The sequence below is a fragment of the Castor canadensis genome, chromosome 13, assembly GCF_047511655.1.
Source record: "Castor canadensis chromosome 13, mCasCan1.hap1v2, whole genome shotgun sequence".
NCBI classification, from domain to species: domain Eukaryota; kingdom Metazoa; phylum Chordata; class Mammalia; order Rodentia; family Castoridae; genus Castor; species Castor canadensis.
In genome coordinates, this window is record NC_133398.1 from 86,261,509 (window position 1) to 86,284,710 (window position 23,202).

At 41.8% G+C, this 23,202-nt stretch overlaps 2 protein-coding genes across 2 annotated transcripts in view; one reads left to right on the forward strand and one right to left on the reverse strand.

Annotated features, from left to right (window-relative positions):
• The window catches only part of LOC141415469 (uncharacterized), a 94,757-nt gene that overhangs the window by 35,791 nt on the left and 35,764 nt on the right, over positions 1–23,202 (reverse strand). The window contains exon 7 of the mRNA XM_074052187.1: positions 8,262–8,324. Within this exon, the coding sequence (XP_073908288.1) occupies positions 8,262–8,324 (63 nt within the window). The remainder of the gene's footprint in view (positions 1–8,261; positions 8,325–23,202) is intronic.
• LOC109677643 (spermatogenesis-associated protein 31D1-like) lies at positions 9,944–14,785 on the forward strand. Its single transcript, XM_074052649.1, has 2 exons — positions 9,944–9,954; positions 10,672–14,785. The coding sequence occupies exons 1-2, from the start codon at positions 9,944–9,946 to the stop codon at positions 14,771–14,773; spliced, it is 4,113 nt and encodes a 1,370-aa protein (XP_073908750.1). The 3' UTR covers positions 14,774–14,785.

Genomic DNA, 23,202 nt, shown 5'->3' on the forward strand with positions numbered 1-23,202 from the left:
ACTCACAATCAAGTGACTACAGAAGCAGAGACTGGTGTGACATAGCCAGCAGAAAAGCCAAGGTTTGCCGGCAGAAGCTAGGAGACACGCACACAAAATGTTTTGCCCTAGAGACTTTGGAGTGAATGAGTCTGCTGACACCTCAGTGTTGGATTTCTAGCTTCCAGAGCCTTGAAAGACTAAATTTCTCTTCTTTTAACCCACATGGCTGTAGAAGTTCATTACAACAACCCTAGGAACTGGTACAAACTGTCTGCAAAATGTCTCATCTGAATCTCAGGTGCCCCACGTTTGCCTGTCTGGGCACAATTGAGTGCAGACTCCTAAACTCTTCACTCATTGCTTTCTGAAGCTTGTCGTCTACTTTTCAGAAGGTATTTAGTTTCTCAGAACTGAAGAGCAAGCAGAGAAGTTGCCACTCCAGCAGAACAGAACAAACAGAAGACAGAATCTCAGAACTTGAAGATGAAATGGCAACTAAAGGAAAAACTGAAGAACTATTAGTTAACAACACAAGACCTGCGAAAAGAAAATGCAAAAACTGACTCCATCAAAAGACCAAACCTGAGAATCATGGGCATTGAAGGAGAAGAGGTGCAAGCAAAAGGAATGCATAATATATTCAAGAAAATAATAAAGAAAACTTCCCAAATCTAGAGAAAACTATGCCCATTCAAGTACAGGAAGCCTCCAGAACACCGAACAGTCCTGACCAAAATAGAACTACTCCACAACATATTATCATTAAAACAACAAGTACAGACACTAAAGAAAGAATATTGAAGGCTGTAAGAGAGAAAACACAAATAACATACAAAGGTAAACCCACCAAAATCACAGCAGACTTCTCAACAGAAACATTAAAAGCAAGAAGAACATGGAGTGAGGTCTACCAAACACTGAATGAAAATAACTTCAATTCTAGGATACTCTACCTAGAAAAACTATCATTGAAAATAGATGGAACAATAAAACAAAACCATGAAAGGGCAGGCAATACCAAGCCACAGGAGAAGAAAAGGCAAGAAAGTAAAGCGTAACAGTGATTCAGCTACACACAATCAAACCCTTAATCAACAAAGACAACTACATGACAGGGATCGCCACGTACTTATCAATACTAACACTGAATGTTAATGGACTAAATTCCCTCATCAAAAGACATTGATTGGCAAATTGGATTAAAAAGGAACATCCAACAATCTGCTGCCTACAGGAGACCCACCTCATTGACAGAAATAAGCACTGGCTGAGAGTGAAAGGCTGGAAGAAGATTTACCAAAACAATGGTCCGTGAAAACAAGCAGTGGTAGCAATAGTTATCTTGGACAAAGTAGACTTGACACCTACCTTGATCAAACAAGATAAAGAAGGACACTCCATACTAATAAATGGGGAAAATACACCAAAAGGAAATAACAATGATCAACCTATACCCACCCAACAACAATGCACACAATTTCATCAATCATACTCTGAGGGACCTAAAAGCATTTATAGACTCCAACACAGTGGTAGTGGGAGACCTTAATACCCCCTATCACCAATAGATAGGTCATCCAAACAAAAATCAGTAAAGAAATCCTAGAACTAAATCACACCATAGAGCAAAAGGACCTAGCTGATGTCTACAGAATATTTCACCCAACTTCTGCACAATATACATTCTTCTCAGCAGTCCATGGAACCTTTTCCAAAATTGATATCTTAGGGCACAAAGCAAGCCTCAGCAAATATAAGAAAATAGAAATAATCTCATGCATTCTGTCTGACCACAATGCATTAAAACTAGAAATCAACAAAAAAGTAGTAAAAAAAAATGCAAACAATTGGAAGCTGAACAACACATTACTCAATGACAAATGGGTCACTGATGAAATAAGAGAGGAAATTAAAAGGTTCCTGGAAGTTAAGGAAAATGAAAACACGAACTACTGGAACCTATGGGACATGGCAAAGGCAGTCCTAAGAGGAAAGATTATACCCATGAGTGCATATATCAAAAGGACAGAAAGATCTCAAATCAATGCCCTAACACAACAGCTCAAACTCCTAGCAAAACAAGAACAAGCAAATCCTAAAACAAGTAGAAGGAAAGAAATAATTAAGATAAGGGCTGAAATCAATGAATAGAAACAAAAAAATAATATAAAGAATCAATGAAACAAAAATCTGGTTCTTTGAAAAAATAAGTAAGATTGACAGATCTCTGCCAAACCTCACTAAAATGAGGAGAGAAAAAACCCACATCAGTAAATCAGAAATTCAAAAGGAGAGATAACAACAAACACCACAGAAATCCCGGAAATCAGAGACTGCTTTGAGATGCTATACTCTAATAAATTTGAAAATCTCGAAGAAATGGACAGATTTCTAGAAACTTACAACCACCCAAAACTGAACCAAGAGGATATTAGTCACCTTAATAGACATATAACACAAAAAGAAACTGAAGCTGCAATCAAGAGCCTCCCAAAAAAGAAAAGTCCAGGATCTGATGGATTCACTGCTGAATTCTATCAGACATTTAAAGAAGAACTAATACCAACTCTCCTTAAACTGTTCCACAAAATAGAATGGGAAGGAACACTGCCTAACTCATTTTATGAAGCCAATATTACTCTCAATCCAAAACCAGACAAAAACACCTGCAAAAAGGGGAACTACAGGCCAATTTCCTTAATGAATATCAATGCAAAAATCCTCAATAAAATAATGGCAAACCGAATCCAACAACACATCAGAAAGATCATTCACCACTACCAAGTTGGCTACAACCCAGGGATGCAGGGGTGGTTCAACATATGCAAATCTATAAATGTAATACAGCACATCAGTAGAAGAAAAGACAAAATCTATAAATGTAATACAGAACATCAGTAGAAGCAAAGATCTATTGATCATCTCAATAGATGCAGAAAAAGCCTTCAACAAGATCCAACACCACTTCATTATAAAAGCTCTAAGAAAACTAGGAATAGAAGAAATGTACCATGCAACATTGTAAAGGCTATATAAGACAAACCTACAGCTAACATCATAATTAACAGTGAAAAACTGAAACTATTTCCTCTAAAATCAGGAACAAGACAAGGATGACCACTATCCCCACTCCTTTCAACATACTACTGGAATTTCTAGCCACAGCAATCAGGCAAGAAGAAGAAATAAAAGGAATACAAATAGGTAAAGAAACTGTCAAAATATCCCTATTTGCAGATGATATGATCCTATACCTTAAATACTCCAAAAAAAAAAACTACCCAAAAACTCTTAGACACCATAAACAATTTCAGCAAGGTGGCAGGATACAAAATCAACCTACAGAAGTCATTAGTTTTTCTATACACCAACAATGAACAAACTGAGAAGGAATACACAGAAACAATTCCATTTACAATACCCTAAAAAAGAAATCAAATACCTAGGAGTAAACTTAACAAAAGATGTGAACGACCTCTACACGGAGAATTACAAACCCCTGAAGAAAGAGATTGAAGAAGACTACAGAAGATAGAGAAATCTCCCATGCTCATGGATTGGAAGAATCAACATAGTTAAAATGGCTTTACTACCAAAAGCAATCTACATGTTAAGTGCAATTCCCATCAAAATCCCAATGACCTTTAATCACAGTGATTGAAAAACGTACCCTTAAGTTCATTCGGAAACACAAGAGACCGTGAATCGCCAAGGCAATACTCAGCAAAAAGAGCAATGCTCACGGTATAACAATACCTGACTTCAAACTATATTACAAAGCAATAGCAATAAAAACAGCATGGTACTGGCACAAAAACAGACATGAAGTCCAGTGCAACAGAACAGAGGACCCAGATATGAATCCACACAACTATACCCACCTTATTTTTCACAAAAGGGCCAAAAATATACGATGGAGAAAAGACAGCCTCTTCAACAAATGCTACTGGGAAAAGTGATTGTCCATTTGCAAGAAACTAAAACTAGATCCATGTCTATCACCCTGTACTAGAATCAACTCAAAATGGATCAAGGACCTTAATATCAGACCCCAAACTCTGAAGGTAGTATGGGAAGGATCAGGAAACACTCTGGAACTAATAGGTATAGGCAAGGACTTCCTCAATAGAACCCCAGCATCCCAGAAACTAAGAGAAAGAACGGACAAATGGGACTTCATAAAATTAAAAAGCTTCTGCTCAACAAAATAAATGGTTTCTACACTGAAGAGACCACTCACAGAGTGAGAGAAAATATTTACTAGCTATACATCAGACAAAGGACTGATAACCAATTAAGAAATGGGCAACTGAACTAAATAGAACTTTCTCAAAAGAAGAAATTCAAATGGCCAAAAAACACATGACAAAATGTTCACCACCTCTGGCCGTAAAGGAAATGCAAATCAAAACCACACTAAGATTCCACCTCAGCCCTGTTAGAATAGTCACCACCAAAAACACCACCACCAACAGGTGTTGGCGAGGATGCGGGGAAAAAGGAACCCTCTTACACTGTTGGTGGGGATGTAGACTAGTACAACCACTCTGGAAAAAAATCTGGAGGCTACTTAAAAAGCTAGACATCGATCTACCATTTGATCCAGCAATACCACTCTTGGGGATATACCCAAAAGACTGTGACACAGGTTACTCCAGAGGCACCTGCACACCCATGTTTATTGCGGCACTATTCACAATAGCCAAGTTATGGAAACAGCCAAGATGCCCCACCACTGACCAATGGATTAAGAAAATGTGGTATCTATACACAACGGAATTTTATGCAGCCATGAAGAAGAACGAAATGTTATCATTCGCTGGTAAATGGATGGAATTGGAGAACATCATTCTGAGTGAGGTTAGCCTGGCCCAAAAGACCAAAAACTGTATGTTCTCCCTCATATGAGGACATTAGATCAAGGGCAAACACAACAATGGGATTAGACTATGAGCACATGATAAAAGTGAGAGCACACAAGGTAGGGGTGAGGATAGGTAAGACACCTAAAAAATTAGCTAGCATTTGTTGCCCTTAACGCAGAGAAACTAAAGCAGATACCTTAAAGCAACTGAGGCCAATAGGAAAAGGGGACCAGGAACTAGAGAAAAGGTTAGATCAAAAAGAATTAACCTAGAAGGTAACACCCACGCACAGGAAATCAATGTGAGTCAACACCCTGTATAGCTATCCTTATCTCAACCAGCAAAAACCCTTGTCCCTTCCTGTTATTGCTTATACTCTCTCTACAACAAAATTAGAAATAAGGGCAAAATAGTTTCTGCTGGGTATTGAGGGGGTGGGGGGGAGAGGGAGGGGGTGGAGTGGGTGGTAAGGGAGGGGGTGGGGGCAGGGGGGAGAAATGAACCAAGCCTTGTATGCACATATGAATAATAAAAGAAAAAAAAAAAACAAAACACCACCACCACCAACATGTGTTGACGAGGATGTGGGGAAAAAGGAACCCTCCCACACTGCTGGTTGGAATGTAAGCTGGTCCAATCACTCTGGAAAAATATTTGAAGGCTTCTTAAAAATCTAAACATAGATCTGCCATATGATCCAGCAATCCCACTCCTAGGGAAACACCCAAAGGAATGTGACACAGGTTACTCCAAAAGCACCTGCACACACATAGCCATGAAAACTAATGAAACATTGATACTGTTTACAGCATGGACGGATATTGAAAACATCATACTAAGTGACAGGACACCTACTGTAAAATTGCCTTTGCATAAAATGTCTGTAGTTGACACATGAATAGAGACTATTTACTTTAAGAAATCAGTTAACATTATTTAAAATAGATGGTTGGATTATCTAGGGGACTTACTAGTCAAGGCTCTGCTACTTCCTGTGTAATCTAGAAAAGTCACTTACTCTCCCTGAGCTTTGGTTTTATTCACTGAGAAAAGAGGCATAATAATATTTGCTCTGCTTACCCCACAGGGTGGTTGTAAAGATTGACTGAAATGCTTCATAAGCTGAACAAATGCAGTATGTATAGCTGATTTTAGTGTGGGAATAATAAGTGCTATGAAGCTCTACCACTCAGTATCAGTGGAGTTTATGGTTGATGGTACCAAAAAGAAAATGAAATCCATAGCCTTTAGTCTCTAACGCCTTTAAGTTTTGAAGGAACTTCTACTGGTCCTGAAAAGAATCTTCCTAACATTTTGGGGAAAGTCTTTTTATTGACACTTCTTATAGGTTTTAACTCTAGGCACCTATGTGTATGTCAGGATATCTAAGCCAATGATGCCATCTTTATTAAAAGAGAACAGCTAAGGGCCAAGGATTAACTCAGTGGTAGATCACTTGCCTAGAATGTGCAAGGGCCTAGGATCAATCCCCAGCACAAGAAAATAAAACAGCTGTTATTGACCAGCTAATGGGCTGCTAATTCATATGAGAAAACTGTGGATATATGCAGGGAAGCCTTGGTAAGGAGCATGCCCTGTTCTAGCAGTCTGAACTGTTTCACAGGTTTCTTGGCAATTAACCAATGATACGAGGTGATGGATTCCCCTCTGCATGTGTATCGCATTGACCAGTGTGGGGTTTCTCTCTGCAGCATCATCATGAGCTCAAGGGAGAGCCTGGAGCTGCAGACATCTATGTCTCTTTAGGATCCAGCAGTATTTATTAAATAAAAATTGGCTGAAGCTGCATATCTAAGAGAGTATCAAAGAGAGGAAGACATTTATCCTCTAGGCAGTGGACGCTGCTCCTGCCTCATTGACAGGAGTCTGCCTGGCTTGGCGCCCTTCTTGCCCCACCACAAGAAATCAAGAGTTCTTGACCATGATGACAAATGAAATGTTTTGGTGCTTAGGAAAGTTACAGAAAGTTAGAAGACAGAGAAAGGATAGCTCATATGACAATAAGGAGTTTAGAAGAGAAGGTATACGTATGAAGAGGGTTGGGGTGTGGGATTTGGAGATTGTCTCAAACTGACAGGTGGCGCCTGAATAGTGTTAATTTTTAGACATTTGCAGGGTAATCATATAGAGCAGATCTTGTTTTTTCATGACATGACACTTAGGAAAAGATCACAGTTACACTTCTGACAAGAGTAATTAGATGCTGCTGCTTAAGCTGTAACACTCCTAGGTCCCACCCTGCCACCAAGGACCCAGGGGATCCACCCTTACCACACTGTAACCTACCTCTGGTTTGAGAGAAGGGCATACATGTTTTGAAATTGCTGTGTGGGACAATGACTGTACTTTAGGTAGGTAGAGCAGCAAGGTAAAAATAACAAATGAAAAGTTGAAATAAAAGAAATAATTGATTCATGGATTTGAAAATGCTGGATTTGCTGGGCGCAAGTGGCCCATGCCTGTAATCCTAGTTATTCAGGAGGAAGAGATCAGGAACATCACTGTTCAAACCCAGCCCAGGCAAGTACTTTCATGAGACCCTATCTTCAAAAACTCTTCACAAAAATAAGGTTGGTGGAGTGGCTCAAGGTGAAGGCCCTGAGTTCAAGCCCCAGTGCAGCAACAAAAAAAAAGGAAGGAAAAGAAAATGCTGGATTTGTAAGTGTGTGTGTGTGTATACATATTCCATCTCTTTGTATAGATTAAACTTAAATAGCTGCAGAAAAATGTTCTATAAACTTACCCCGAGATGACTTTAAGTTTTAATTTCATAGCTCTTTATACTCATTTTTTGATGAATGTTCAATAAAGAATTACTCATGTTAATCATTTGAGTCAAACTTGTCATGAATTTGGGAAGCTGCAGGTTGTAGCAAAGATTTATTATGATATCATTGTAAGGGGAGACAATGGCGGTGACTCCACAAATGAGCATGGAGCACAGAACATTGAGACACAGTCAAGAGTTAGTTTTAAATTCTTGGGTTAAGCTACTTTTGATAGTCTGCTCCATTTGTGGACCTTACTGAGTGGTTTGTCTCTTCCTTGGACCATAGCTTGAATTTTTCCCACACAGGAACTGCAAGCATGAGTTTTTCTGAATTTTATCTGTCCACCCTCCCAGTCCAACCACCACATTCCATCTGTTCCTTGTATTCCTTTGTCTGCCGTATGTCCATAAAATGGAGGTCTCCACCATATTCCCCCCCCCCCACCAGAATAACAAAACTAACTGTGGTTTTAGAGGGGTGGAGATCTCATCTTCTTGTAACTTCTTCAAGCTGGATAGGGTTGTAGAGATGTCCATCTCTATGTGTTTGTTATTCTGGCAGAGGATTTTGGAGTGGTCTGTGCCAGAGTCTAATTAAATACCAAAATAAAATTGTACAGTACCCTGTCCAGGAGGATAAGAGGCACTGAAGGACCAGGTGGTAGGATCATTTTTGACTTTATTGCCTGGAGGTGAGAAGAAACAAATCTGGTTAGAAAATTAATAAAGCAAGAACCCAGGGTGAAAAGCAGTGAAATATATAGAAGTCCCAAGAAGAGGAGAAGACAGGATAACCATGTCTATGTATTTTCCAATAACAACCATCTTCTCTAAGTTGAGAAGCTTGGTGGTTAGTTTATGAATATGTTTGAACTTGTCTGGATGAATTAATCCTAAAGCAACATTATTCCCCAAGTATAACACAGGTTTCCCCTTGGGGAAGCAGTGAGCTTATCTAAAGCTTTCTTTGGAAAGGAGAGCAGCAAGGCTATGGAAAGGGTTGGGGGGGGGGGGCTAGTGGGTGGGGGAGGGACTAGTTAGGCATACTCCCTTCAGGGTGGTCTCTCCCACTGACCTCATAAATCTTTGTGACTCTCTCAAGCTTTGTGATGCAAGCCTGGGTATATAGCCAAGCCCATGCCCTGTAAGAACTCAGTTGCCTCAGGCAGCAGTGCGATTCAGAATATGGAGATTATCTCTTTTCTGAATGGTGACATTGAGGCATGGACAATTTTGTCATAAGTGCCTTAGAAATTGACCCCAAGTACACCTTTCTTGGTGCCTTGGGGCTGATACTTTTGTGCTTGTGTTATGTAACAAGATTACTGAATAATGTAGACATCCCAAAGGTAAGGAAGGATGGGTGAACCCCAACAAGGAGAGATTCTTTGTTGACATTTTTGACGTTCATTCTCACATTACTGTCTGAGAGAGACATATGACATGGGAAGTCTGAGGAGAAGACAAAGCATTCTGTTCTCAGGCTTAAGACCTGGTGTGGGGAGGGAAGTTATGGAGGACTAAGGTTTTCAAAGGAAGTCCACAAACACTCTGGTTGTGCTGGAGGGTTCTAGGTTAAAATTCTAAACAGTGATTCAGTGGCTCTAACTGGTTTAGCTACAGAGATTGGCTTTTTATGAAGGGAAATAGCTGTTCCTGACACTTGATCCCAAGTTCCATCCCTATGTCAGGTGTCTGTTCACCCAGCTTTCCTTTGCATGGGGGTAGTCAGGAGATTAATGTTTGCCTCTGAGGGCCTCTGAGCAGAGCAGAGACTGAACTCTCTTCCTAGGACACAGGGTCCTCTGAGGGAGCAGCAATGTGACTGTCAGCTACAGATTCTATGCCTTCCTTGAGTAGAGGATTTCTGACTGAGAATCAAGTATGGCTCTCACAGACAAAACCCTGTTAAAGAAGGAAAATTGAAAATGCTTGGTATCACTTTTAAACGTTAATAAAAGGAAGGAACAAATTTCTATTAAAATGAAGACTCATGATTCTAAAATGATGAATGTCTGAATAAGAGAGGAACAAACAAAGTATTCATATTCTCGCATTCTTTTCTGTTTTCAGCCACAAAGAAAAATTACGAGGAGAAGGAGAGGAGCGTTTAGAGGTATGATTCTTCTGTCTGACCTTAGTTCTCCAAGGGTGACCTCCTCATGTCCCTTTCTATGAGCCCAGGTCCATTGTCTCTGAGGAAGTCAGCTGCTAGAAAGACACACATTCTCCCTAACCAAACTGAGCCTTTAGAGGAGAGGCTTACAGGAGAACAGATATTTCTCAGTCCCTATTCTTCCCGGGCATGGGCATGAGGTAGCAATGGACCTGAGCAGGGGTGCATCAATAAGTGGCCACAGGAGATGTTTAGGATGGACTACGGGATGTTTTGGAGTCAGAACTTGTGTTCCTGATATTGTGCAAAGTGCTTTCTTCCTGGGTGCTCACAATCATTTCTGAGGTAGCCACTGATTTCTCTGCTTTCTGGGGTGTTTTTCTGGGTGAGCTGGGCTTTGACTCAGGGCTTCATGCTTGAAAAGCAGGCAGTCTACATCATGGGGTGTGGCTTTCAGCTTAATATCTCATGATGGTGTGAAGATACTTTTAAGTGAAGCCACACACCCACAAACCTGCTTAATACTGTCCTTGACCACTTGGCTTTGTCTACTGATTCTTAGGACTTTCAGACTTTAATATCCTAAGTGTTTCCCATCAAGGGAGTCCTGTATGAACCTATGCCTTCCTCATTATATGTATCCCATTGTCACCAGGTCGGAGAATATGCCAGAGAGAAGAAGAAGAGGGGAGGAGGTTGCTGTCTATCCTACAAAGGTGATTAGTCCTGCCTTAGTCATGGGAGGGGTAGCCAAAGCAGCGGGCACGTGAAGGAAGGTTCTGGGGAGAGGCTATAGAGTGCTTTGTGAGGTCATAAGTGTGGGAGAATGTAATGGGTGTGGCAAGCACCCAACCCCCGCTAGGCCCTCCTTTCCCCATACCGGTCCTGACTATAACTTTGTACTTTGTTTTCTGCAGCCCCCCGGGCCAGCCTTATGATACCACCCGCTTTCGGCAACTGCTGTGCCCAGACCCCCTCTGTGAAGTGTGTAATACAGCCACGGCTAAGGTCAGTCGTCTCCTCTCTCGGGCGTCCCTGGCAGCTGCTGCTCCCTCTGTGTCACATTTGGCTTCCACAGCCTCTGTGGCTAAGTCATCATTTTCTCTGACCTCTGCTTGCTCAAAAATCTCTCCAGGACATTCAGTTCCAGCTCCTCCACCTGAACCTTGTCCACCTTCCTTTTCCACTGTCTCACTCAACCAGGACACTCCTTTGGAGGACTTACTTTCCCCCTCACCACTGGGTGACTCTCTGCCACCAGAGCCTAATTCTCCCTTGGATTCCCAATTCCCAGTGGAGCCATTCCCACCTGAGACCCTTGCACTTCCCCCTCCCCTACTGCATCATATGCAACAAACAGGACCCGTCCTCCAAAGAAGTGACACTTTGTCTCTCGTGGACAGTCCTGCTGAATTGTCCACCAATGTCACAACAACCAAAGTTGATGACAGTGCCAATATTTCTATGTCGGAATTCTCATGTCAGCAACCTCATGCTGAGAATTTGCCAACATCTGTGTTGACACAGGATAGTAACCAAGAGCTTGTTGACCTCCATTTTCCTCAAGCCTCTTTTTTGGAAGACACTACAGTCTACGTTGTAGAGTCTGAAATGCTTACATTTCTCAGCCCTGATGTCCTGACACTCTTGGAGAGACAAATTAAAAATAGGGCTGATTTCCTAATGTCAAAAGATAAGGAAAAGAAAACAAAATCATTTCAAAACAAGTTTAAGCTAGAGTACCAAATGAATCCTACAGGGAAAATCTTACAGTCAGTTACTGATCAGCAGGACTCTGCAGTCTCCCTTCCTTTTGGGAGAGGCACAGGGAAACCAGCTGACCTGAACATGTCACAGCAGCCCCCAAGTCTAAAGACCACTGAAGACCAATTTCAGAAAACATGCATGCAGCTGTTCTGGGGTCTCCCCTATCTACACAGTGAGTCCCTGAGACCTACTGTTTGTGCCTCAGGTGACTGTCCCTCATATTTTACTTGCTTCAACAGTATCTCTAAGGCTTCTACAGTCCATGATCCCACAGTCCTTATTCACCTCACAGATTCATCCTCGTTGGAGCTCCAACCTCAAGCCTTGCCTGAAACCCAGCCCCAATCTCAGTTCCAAAATCTCCCTCTTATCCAGTCCCAGGCCCAGCTTCAATCCCCACTCCCAGTCCTACCATCTTCTTCTTTATCCCAACCTAGGAGTTGTGGAGTCTGTTTTCACAGCCCCCAGAGTGAGGCACAATCTCTCACCGTATCTGAAATTCACCACCTGGAGTACCATGTGTTACAGAAACAGCAGGAAAGCATGTGGGGTTTACCCACTGTGGTCCAAAGATCCCAGGAAAGATTTTGTCCTCCAACTCCCAAACTTGCATTGGTCAGCCATTCCTCCAAGCCCTATGTTCCAATCTCCATCCTTCCTGGAGATTTTCCCCTGGACAGTGCACTCCAGGGGAAGCTAGAGCATCATCTTCGAAAGAGGCTCATCCAACACCGCTGGGGCCTGCCCCGCAGGATTTTTGAGTCTCTGTCAAAGATGAGACCTTATACAAAAATTCCTCAGACCTCTGAGTCAGAGAGCAGTCATGGACTCTCATGGATCTCATTCTATAAACATGAAAGCTGCAAAAATCTCAGTAATTATGAATTGAGCAACCTCAGAAACTTCGATGAGAAGCTCCATAAAGGCTCAGAGACACTTCCTCTAGAGAACAGAGTGGAGAAGGAACAGGGACATAGTCTAGAGATTGGTCCAAACAGTCATTTCTTGAGCCACCTACAGGGTGCTCCAGGTAACAGCCTAGGACGTGACACTAAGACAGAAGTAGAGTATCATTCTGGTGATATCTCAGGGTTCTCTGGAACCTTTGGGGTGAGCCTATGTCAGATAAAATGCAAGGATGCCCTGGAAGCACATTTAAGCAAGAAATTTGGAGAAATCAATGGGGGTCAGATCCCTGATGTTGTGCATACTTCATGGCATTCTACCAAGATGGCATTGCCTCTCCCTAAGAAATCGCTCAACCAAAAATATCAGAGTGATTTGGCACAATTGATAACCCAGGGCAAGGGCAAGGACAGCAGCCTTAACACCCCCCAGGTTGTTTCTCTCCCTAATTCCAGCAAGCATGAGATTTTGGAAGACCATATTAAAATTTTTCATGGGCGGATGACTAGTGGCCTTCCCCGGAGGGTGCAGGAATCCATTGACATGTTCAATGTAAAAAAGGACTCATCCAACTCCTTTCCTTACTGGAACTTTCCCTCCTCAGTCACTGTTACTTCCGGGTTGGGTTCTGATGTTGAGGTTTGTAAGCCTCTTAGCGGAGGCTCTAACACTTTTCATGGGGTCAAGGAGGGAAAAACCAATTCATTAGTAGATAGTCCTCCCTCTGCCACCTCACCTGTGAGTGGGGAAGGACAGAGGGCCCTGAAAGAGTCACCCTCTTATAACAAGCTTACCACCCACACAATTGAGAATGGCACACCCACAACTTTTTTACCCCACACATATAAAAACATCCAGGAAGGCAGTCAGATAGAGACTGCGCTAGTCAATAGACACAGGTCTGAGCTGCCCCCAAAGCAAGCTGGGACAGGACCTGAGATAATGCGTAAGAGAATGAGCATCAGCAATGATATAGAAAAGCTTCAGAGCAAAACAAGGAATTTAGTGCAATTTCCCACGTCTAACAAGTCCAGAGAAATATTCAAAGCAAAGGAGCTCCATGAATTTCAGTCACAAGCTAGTATCGTATTGAAGACCAATGAGTCAGAGAGCTCCCCAGGCAAAGCCATGAACCCAGGTGAAGTAGCAACTACCCTGAACACTGAAACATCCTCAGTGGGAACATCAGTTTCACGTGATCCTGAGCAATCTGCATTTAAAGATCAGCTCATGAAGGAACTGAAGCTGAAACTGGAGAGCAGGAAGCAGAGCCAGGCTCAGGGCCTCCCTGCTGATGTGCCCCTGGCCTCAAATGTAAAGACTTTACTTACTCGTGACCAGCATGTCTCCAGTGGGGACAAGGCAGCTTCCCACGTGCTGCATGTGCAGTTAAACAACAAAGGGATCAGCATGCAGCCACAACAGGAGCCCTGGGTCCCTAAACATGTCTCACGCAAGTGCCAGGACAAGAACTTCCCTCCAGCTATAAAGAAACCTTGCCTCCCAGCACCCAAAAGAGGAGAGCTTGGTGGAGGGGATGCAGGGTTGGGGACTTCTCAGCCCAGACAGAAGAGCTGCCAGCCTGAAGACAGAGCATCAAAGATGACACTTGGGAGGAATTCCTCCTCAACCCTGTCACTGAAGCGACAGCCTCCTCCTGAAAACAGCTTCAGAAACCAGATGAAACACTTTTTTCAGTTGCTTTGGCCTGGAAGAAAAGGCAAAGGGCAGGGTAGTTCTCTGGGAAAGGGCAGCTCCCCATCAACATCTATGTGGGCCAAAGACCCAGGTAAAGGGAGAGCTGCCTTTGCTCAGAATACTAAAAACCAGACCATCCTGACAAATGTTGACAAAGTCAAAGAAGCGAAACTGGGGCGAAGGCATGTCGTGTCCATGGCCTGTCCCCAAGTGCCCCTTACTTCCTCTAGGAAGTCTGAGAAAGCTGAATACAAAGCAGAACCAAAGGTCCAGGCAGAGCCTATTCAGGGACGTCCCTTCAATTATAAGCCTCCCCATGGTAAAATGACAAGTGTCAAGTCCAGCGAAGAAGCTGCTTTTGCTAGCCAAATTTATCCTGTCAGCAATCCATGTGTCAAATACAGAGCAGTCCCACCCCAGACAGGTGTGGCATTACAAAGGAAGGCATCAGGTCAGAGGCATCCTGACTCCATGCCCCACAGGGAGTCCGTGCCCCAAAGACCCATCTGTAAGCGTGAAGTTGGGCAGACACCTCCAGCTGCCTCTACTTTTTCCCAAGGTACTGTTTTGGGAGACTTGTACGTATTATTTAAACAACAAAGTCTTGTCCACAATTTCCAAAAAGAAAAATTTCTTCTTGCCAAGTAATTTACCCCTTGTTAAGACTATTGATTGCCCCTAATAAATACAGTGATAAATTGGTGTGTTTTTTTGTGTACTGTGTTGGGGACATGGATTTTTGGATAACACAGGACCTGTAGGTTTGGAAAGGAAGAAGTTAACTAACTTCTGATTGCCTGATTGCCTTTTTGCTTCTAAAATATGAATGGTGACCTGAGTGTCTTATTGAAGAATGGACATTACATACTTCAAAAAGAACCCTTACTCCATGGTGACGTGTTAAGAGGTGTGTCTACTAGCTTATCCTTAGTGACATTGTATGGCAACCCATACCTTCCTCCTCATTGACCCTTTAATGTCCTGAAGAGCATTGGCAAGTTAGGTTGTCTGCATCTGAGGAGTGGGTCAAGGACAGGTAAAACATTGAGAAGAGAGTGGCAGTTAGTTGTCAGAGACCAGAGAATCACACAGGAGGGGTCACCTTGCTCGAGAATGTTTGGAGGTTTGTGGCAGGGGATTGAAGATGATTGGGAGTGGAGTGCAGGAATAGGGCAGGTGCTGCTTAAGAAGCTCTCATGTGAGGCTTGTTTCATAAGCATATTTTGACATTTCCACTAAGCTTTACCTACTGGAAAATCACATAAGGAAAGTGTTTCCTCTCCCCAGCTATTTCTTCAGGTTGCCTGTTCTGATATTTTTGCAGAGGAAAAAAACCACCCTACCACCAGTGATAGGAATGTCTGCAAGGTCGTCACCTTCCTCCCTGGGTCAAATAAAGCAGAGATAAAGAAAACATGCCATAGGGTGAGTGGGAAATTAAGAAAAAAAAATTAAGATGGTAAAAAATGACCTTGCTGTTCAAACAGAGGCTAATTGTCCCATCCTCCCCAGATTATGACCTGCTCCTTTCTTTCCTACTCTGATCCTGTCAGCCCTTCCTCAAGGCTGACCAGGACTCTGCATAGCTTACTTGGGCTGTCCTTTCAGCACTAAATATCTGCAGAATTGTCATTAGGCATGACATCTCTCTTTTAAAAAGTCACCAAGTACCTCCTTCCATCCATGCTTGAGGAGCACATGGAGGATCTTATCCTTAATGAGCACAATTCCCATGCCCCCTTTGACCTGCATGGGCTTGGTGGAGCCAAACAGTGAGTCCTGGACAATAACTAGGGTCACAGACAGGTTAATGACCTTTCCTGAAATGTCTTTTTAGAGGGATGGCTAAACTATAGTCTTGATAGGCTGAACCACCCTTGTCAGCTATCCTTTTTAGCCTCTTCACTCAGGAAGCAATTAATATATCTTTTATTTTTAAAGGAGTTTTGGTGACAAAAATAAGGTAAGCATACATAAGAGTATGTACAGCAGTGTAACTTCCTGTGTATCCCCCAGTCAACTTTCCCAATTGTCATTTGTCACATATGGTACCTCAATTTTAATAGTAGGTAAAAGTCCAAACATCTTGCCTTCCATCTCTCAGATTTTCTGTGTGTCTTATGTTAAAGCTCTTATATTGCTTTGTTACTTTTCATATGAACATATACTTCCACAACAAATGTCCATGGAACAAGTGATTTAAAACCACTGAATGTTGTCCTTTTATAATCAATTCTGTTCTGCCATTTAGTTAACATTGAGAAGTCATTTGAATTCATCATCTACTCCTTACATTTGAGTGAATTCCTCCCCCACTCTTTACAAGAAGTAATCTTAGTAAAGGCTCTCTTTTCTAAAGTGACATTACTGCATTCAAGAAGCTGCTTTTGCTGGTTAAAATTATCCTATAAGGAATAGATGTGTCAAAGACAGGTCAGGCCCACCCTATATTGGTGTGTCATTACAAGAAAAGGTATGTCAGAGGCATCCTGAATCCATGCCCCACAGGGAGTCCAAGCTCCATCAAGGACCCATCTGCTGTGTCAATTTGATGCACAACTCTCCAGCTGTTCCTAACTTTGCTGAACTGCTTTTTGAGTTTTGACTCTATTATTTAAACAGAAAGACTTCTGCAGAATTTCGAGAAAGAAAATTTTCTTTCCTCCAAATTTATCCCATTAAGATTATTGATTTGCCCCTAATAAATGTTCAGATAAAGTGGTGTCTTTTTTGTGTACTACATTGGGGGCATGGTTTTTGGGTAACACAGGGTTTGTGTGTATAAAAATGAAGTTATTTGTGCTCTTTCTGATTGTCTATTTTTTGCTTCTAAAAGATGACTGGTGCCCTGGATCTATTACTGAAGAATAGACATTACATACCTCAAAGAGACAGAAACGTCACATGGGTGGGAGTCAACAGTACACCTTTACGCAGATTTATGTTCTGTAACATTTCACCCATTTTCAATCTCTCTCCTCTCACATCCATTCACTCCTGGATATTTGAGAAAATGTCATACATCATGCACTTTTCCTTGACTATTTCAACGTGCAGTAAGAAAATTCTCTTAATTATTCCCTTTATTAAAAATAACGTTGGCGTAAAACTTTTAACTAATATTTCATCCATATTCCATTTTTGTCATTTATATAGGAGTATACTCTGTGGCTTTTATTTTTATATTTACTTTAAATCCTCATTATGGGATCCAGTTTAGAATTACATATTGAATTTAGCTGTCATGTTTCTTTACTCTTTATTCTGGAAAAATTTCTTAGCATTTTTATATGACCATTTCTGAACAATGTACTCTATGTGATATACACACACACAAACACACAGACACACACCTTTTTTTTCTTGAGACAGGGTCTTGCTATGTAGCATTGGCTGGCCTCAAACTCACTATGCAGCCCAGGCTGGCCTTTAACTCATAACCCTCCTGCCTCAGCCTCCTGAGTGCTAGGATTACTGGCACGTGCCTCCATATATGGCTATTTTTATAAACCCTATCACCTGGGAATTTTTTTTTTTTTTGCAGCTTATTTTGCTCAGTCATTTAAAGTATGTTTTTACATTTGTCAGTCCAAGGGACCTCAGGGTGGTCAGGACTAGATTTTCTATGAGTAAACAATTAATCCAAAAATGCCAGAGATGCAAAACTACATGGGGTGATTTCTTTTTAACACAGACAAAGGAGGCAGGCTTGAAGATTACCTCCTTTGGGGTAAAGACAAAAGAGAAGCTGTGAATGCAGAGGAAACAGGCAAAGAAGACTTTTCACTACTGGTAAACCCTCATCATATGGAAAGCAAAGGACAGGCTGTCTAGGGCTAAGGTAGATTCATCAGATCCATAGGCAAACAATTCAGGAAATGACCCGGCTTAATTTCAGCTGCGTATAAATAATGAAGCTATTAGGCTTTACTGGTTATCCATGTTAAGCATCTGGCTATTATGGGAAGATATAACAAATACGAACCATTAATAAATAAACATGACATTTTGGTTTAGCAAGTATGGGAGAGTATACAGTTTTAGTGATAAGAAATTGTAGGAGAAAATAGATAAACATTTCACAGAGGCAGTAAGTAGGGGTAATTGAAAACAAAAGTCATTGTTAAATATAATTAAAATTGTGCTCATTAGAGGATATATGGTGTCACTGTATGAGAAGCTTATTCCCCATATGAGATGGGTTTGGTCGTGTGGGTTTTGGCCCACCACTATTTTGTAAAACTGAAGCAGAATTTTAAAATGTTAGGAAGGAGTGAGTTTTGAAGAAGAATGACAAAGCAGAAGGGTGAGGGCACTGTATGGGTAAAGGAAGCTGGATATGAGTCATTTAAAAGATCAAGATCATTTTGAAGATGTGTGAAGTCCAGGGAAAGACTACCAAGCATTGAGAGGGTCTCAGGAATTTTCTTGGTAATGGGTGCAGTAAACATTTCACTAAAGGCAAATATATGGAACTGTGAAAAGGTGAGGTGGAGGGATCTAAAAGCACCCAGGGGAATGGACAGATGAGCTTTGCTGAGTGGTGGAGAAATCAGTTGTGATGGGCTCATACGGACTCATCTCCCATATGATGCCCCATTCCTCAGTCTCAAGAACCTTTGGTATCTGTGCTAAAGCTCTGTGATGTGGGCCTGGAACTGTGATCTAGAACGTGGTCTCGGTGCCTGGTTTCTGATGATGTGGGTCACCTTCTTTGATATTACTGCAGCATGCCTGAGATCCAGTTTGACATCTTGTGTAATCCCACCCTTGACTTCCTTTTTGGGTTGGGGTTTCTCTTTCTGTCTCTCTGCTACTCAATGAGAAATCTGTGTTTCTCCACAGTGTAGAAACAGACAACAAACTGGTAAAAAAACAGAACTGCTCAGATATGACAAGGTATTATTATTAACTACAGTACTCATGCTTTTGACCAGAGGATAAAGAAGCAATCTTCAGGCTCTATAGAGATAGCCAAGCTGTACAGCAAGAAAGTTCTACATGCTGCAAGGTTTAATTTCTGCTCTTATTGATATATATATATATTGTTCAATATAGCAATACATGATCTCAAATTTAAATCCTAGCTTGAATTTCAAAATGAGTCACCCAGTTGGTAGAAGAGCCAGTACTAGCCAACTCTGCGCATGTAACTCCCATTTTGGTTTGTTTTCCCTGGACCCACGGCCCAACAGCTGTAATCAAAGAGATGTGCAGGCTTAAAGAGGCTGAGTGGGTCACATAACGAGTCATGCCTGGTGTCCTGATACTTGTTTCTCTAGTCAGAGAAACAATGGAAGGGGCAGTGAGACAGAATTTGGGCCCAATGCACATCTAGGAAGTGACCTATCCCAAATGAGGTGGCAACAAGATTGGGCCTACCTGATGATTATGCAAGAAGTTTATCAATGCCTCACTGTGGGAGGTTCTGGGGCAATGACAAGAGATGAAAATTTCCTGTCCAGGGATAATTGCTATACCTACTTATTCAACTTTAAGTAATTGTCATTTGTGGCAGGATCATTTACCAAGGTATTGATTACTGTTTTTACTCTCTGGCATTGGAGACTCCAAAGAAATCCAAATTAACTTTGCATATTTTTCTTCCAGGAAGTTCTAGGTTCTTGGTCTCCAGGGTTATTAGTGGCTTTCATATTTCCTGATGCTAAACATAGGTCTGAGGCACCTGTTGGAAAGTGCAATCCAGTTTTTCCTGTGGGAGGGGAATTGAGCTGGATGTTCCTAGGAGGTTGGAGTTAATTCAGATCCTGGGTTTTCAAAGGGAGAGCTGCCTAATGGTAGCAGTGGCTCCAGTGACTTGAAAATAAGGATGCAAGGATAGGTTCCTTAAGTAGTAGGTCTATGTGGGTATATTCTGGGAGGCTGCAGGATTTCCTAAAGGATAAAGTGTTTGCTGAGATGACTAACCATCAAGCCCCATTATCTGCAACAAAATACTGCATTGCCCAACCTTGGCATATTGTTTGCCTTTGAATACCAAACTAAATAGGCAAAAGGTCCCCGGGGATGGCAAATATTGGATATCTTCCTGCCCTTTAAAGTGGGAATTTGTGCTACTTTTGGGCATTTAGAAAAAATAAGTACTGCTTGTTGTTTATCAGTGTTGTGGAACAAATATGTGCTTTTATGTGTATTATCCCATTCAATTTTTTGTAAGGCTTTGAGTAATATATTTATCCTTTTGTTTAAAAAAAAAACAGAGGGGAAACTGGTGGGGCATGGAAAGTCATAAATACATATTTCTAGAGGTCTAACATGGATTGGAGTGCCAGGATTGAGAGCCTCCTAGTATTGTGAGGAACTATTTGGATATAAATGACAACAAATATAATTCAACTAACTTAAACATAAAGGACAACTGTTGACTTAGTCACCTGAAAATGCCTGGGAATAAGTCTGGCAGTCATCGGGGTACATGCTGGGCTTTCATTGATGCCATCAGGATTAGTTTTGTTTATGCTTCCTAATTTTATAGTGTAGCTTGTCTTTTTTTGTTTAAATGTGACTCTGGAAAGTTCCTATTCCTACTGGAAAAAAATCGGAAGTATATTAGTGCCACCACTAATTTATGCATTTTCAATGGATAGTCAGGTTCTAACACACTTGAAGATATCCTGCAGTGATTACTGTCCCAGAAGTGGACAGACCAATGAGGAAACAAAGCTTTCATTCTTGTTGGAACATAAAGGATTGCTTTCTTAGTCAATTCCCTTGCCCATCTACTCAAAACTATTTCACTTTCCTAAACTTCTACCTAGTCCTCTTCCGTTAAGGATATACACTGGACCACTACCGAAGAACGAGAAAGGAATTTTTCATTACACACAAAATATAGTAGCCCAAATACCTCAACCTCCCATGTCTCTTTTACTCTGTAGTGAAAGGTGGTTTCCTTCTATGCCTGCCGGCATCCTCCCAAGCAAAGGTCTGGCCTTGCTTTTCAAATTGATAGAGTGTGTTGAAATATTTTACTTGTCGAACTTCCACTGACACCATGTCTGCTTTTTGATCGCTCTGTGCCAGGTATTTGTACCTTTTTTTATTTTTGGCGGTAGTGGGCTGAAGTGAGGGCCTTGCACTTGCTAGACAGGTCTTCTACCACTTGAGCTGTCCACCAGCAGTGCCCAGCCTTTGGTGTTAGCTTCTTGTGGAGGTCAAAAACTCCCACAAAACTAAATGAATACCAGGAATAATCTTAGAGGTGTTGGCCCAACTCCCATTTTTGGGAGTTGGACAAAGTCTGGGGAGGGGCCAGTGGGGGGTGGTCAAAGTGACAAGTGGAGACTAGGCCTTGGAAAAGGCCTCTCCTCAGACAGAGGCAGGGACAGTCAAGAGGCAGGGTCTGAGAGGTAGCTCTTATTCATGGCAGTACTGGTGACAGTCTTGCACCTCAGGTGTCTTGACTAGTCTCCTTCAGTTTCCGAAGACAAGAATGCAAGTGGCCTTAAAGACAGTTTCTGGTGAAGGTGTCTGGTGACCAAATAAGTGACTTCCTCTTTGTCCCTTCTGAGGATCCATCTCTGGTCTGCCATCTCTGCCAGTGGGTGGAGCCCTGAAGCCTCAGTAGAGGAAAAGCAGCGTTTCAGAAATGGCACCAAGGCCGGGACACTGGGTGGAGCTCAAGGCAGACGGCACTCTGAGAGAAAAGATACTGACAGCTTTTGGGTCACTGTGCCCTGGCTGCCTGGACTTGACAGGAGACCTAGTATCACATTTCACCTAATATGTGGGGTGGTCTTGGTGTCTACTGACAGGGTGGGCCAGGGCAACTTGAATGAACCAGAGCCTTGTCCAGCCAGGGGCTGGAGGTGAGGAGTGGTCTGGTCCTGCTGCAGTTGCCTCCAGGTCTTTGCCAGGCAGAGAAAGCCCAGGGTTTCGGCAATGCTTGCACCAGACAGAAGGACGGTAGAAGATGTCAAAATGCCTGTCCAAACACGACGTTATTAAGTATCACCCCAACACTCCATAGAACCAGCAGCTACAAGGTAGGTGCTCACAGCCATTTGTTTTCAGAAGAACCAACAAGTACTTCATTCCCTCCCCCAAGGGACCCAGCATGAGTCTAGAAGGAATGGTTCTAGACCATGGAACCCCTGGTCAAGGCTTGTCATGGCAGAATGCTGGAGAACAGAGATGAGGTCTACTTCTGGTATAAAAGCAGACTACCTGTCAGCCCTTTAAGCCAGGACAGTGACACATGATGGTCCTCAGTAGACAGGACTGCGAACTTGTTATAGGTACCTGCCTTCCATCCCTCAGGTACTGATACATCCATGCATTTATGGAAGTTACACTAATGACTTTGCTCCTCATAAGATAGGAAATATAAGCAGGCTCAGCTTCATAGAAGGTGAAAGAGAATCCTGCTAGTAATGTTTCTTAAAATACTATATAGCAAATCCGAAAGATATGGGAAAGAAGAAGGAAGACCCCATAGATTTTCATCCTCAAAACAATTACTCTTAACATTTTCATGTTTCTTTTTAGATATTACCATGCACATTTTTGCATTGTTTGAACATGCACTTAAAAAGAAAACCACTATTACACACATTTAATGCAAGTATAAACTGTCAAAAATAACTTTGTGGTTAGTCATGAAGTGGTAGAGTATTAATTCTGCTTTCTGTTGGCATTTGGGTGGTTTCTAATTTTTACAAAACATTCTCAATATAAACTCTTCCCAGTGTCCTTTTCTGTTCACAGGTCTTTCTCTCATTTTCCATTACTAGCCCTACAATACTATGGAAGAAACAGAAGAACCATTCTATTCTCCTCTCTTCACTTTCCCTATAGCTACTTAACTGCTACATGAATGAGTTGGAAAAAAAGACTTTAAGATCTTTTAGATCACTAGCTGCATTTAAGTTATATTAGTAATACACATTTATATTCTAAGTCAAAATTAAAACAGTCCCTTTAATCTTAAATCTCCCACTTAGAAAACACCCAAAATATCCTGTTCCATATAAGAATTTCTATTTCCTTCCATTCTTGCTATTTATGTTGATATAGATTCTTGACTTCCTACTTGATTCAACTCAGTATCTTACAAT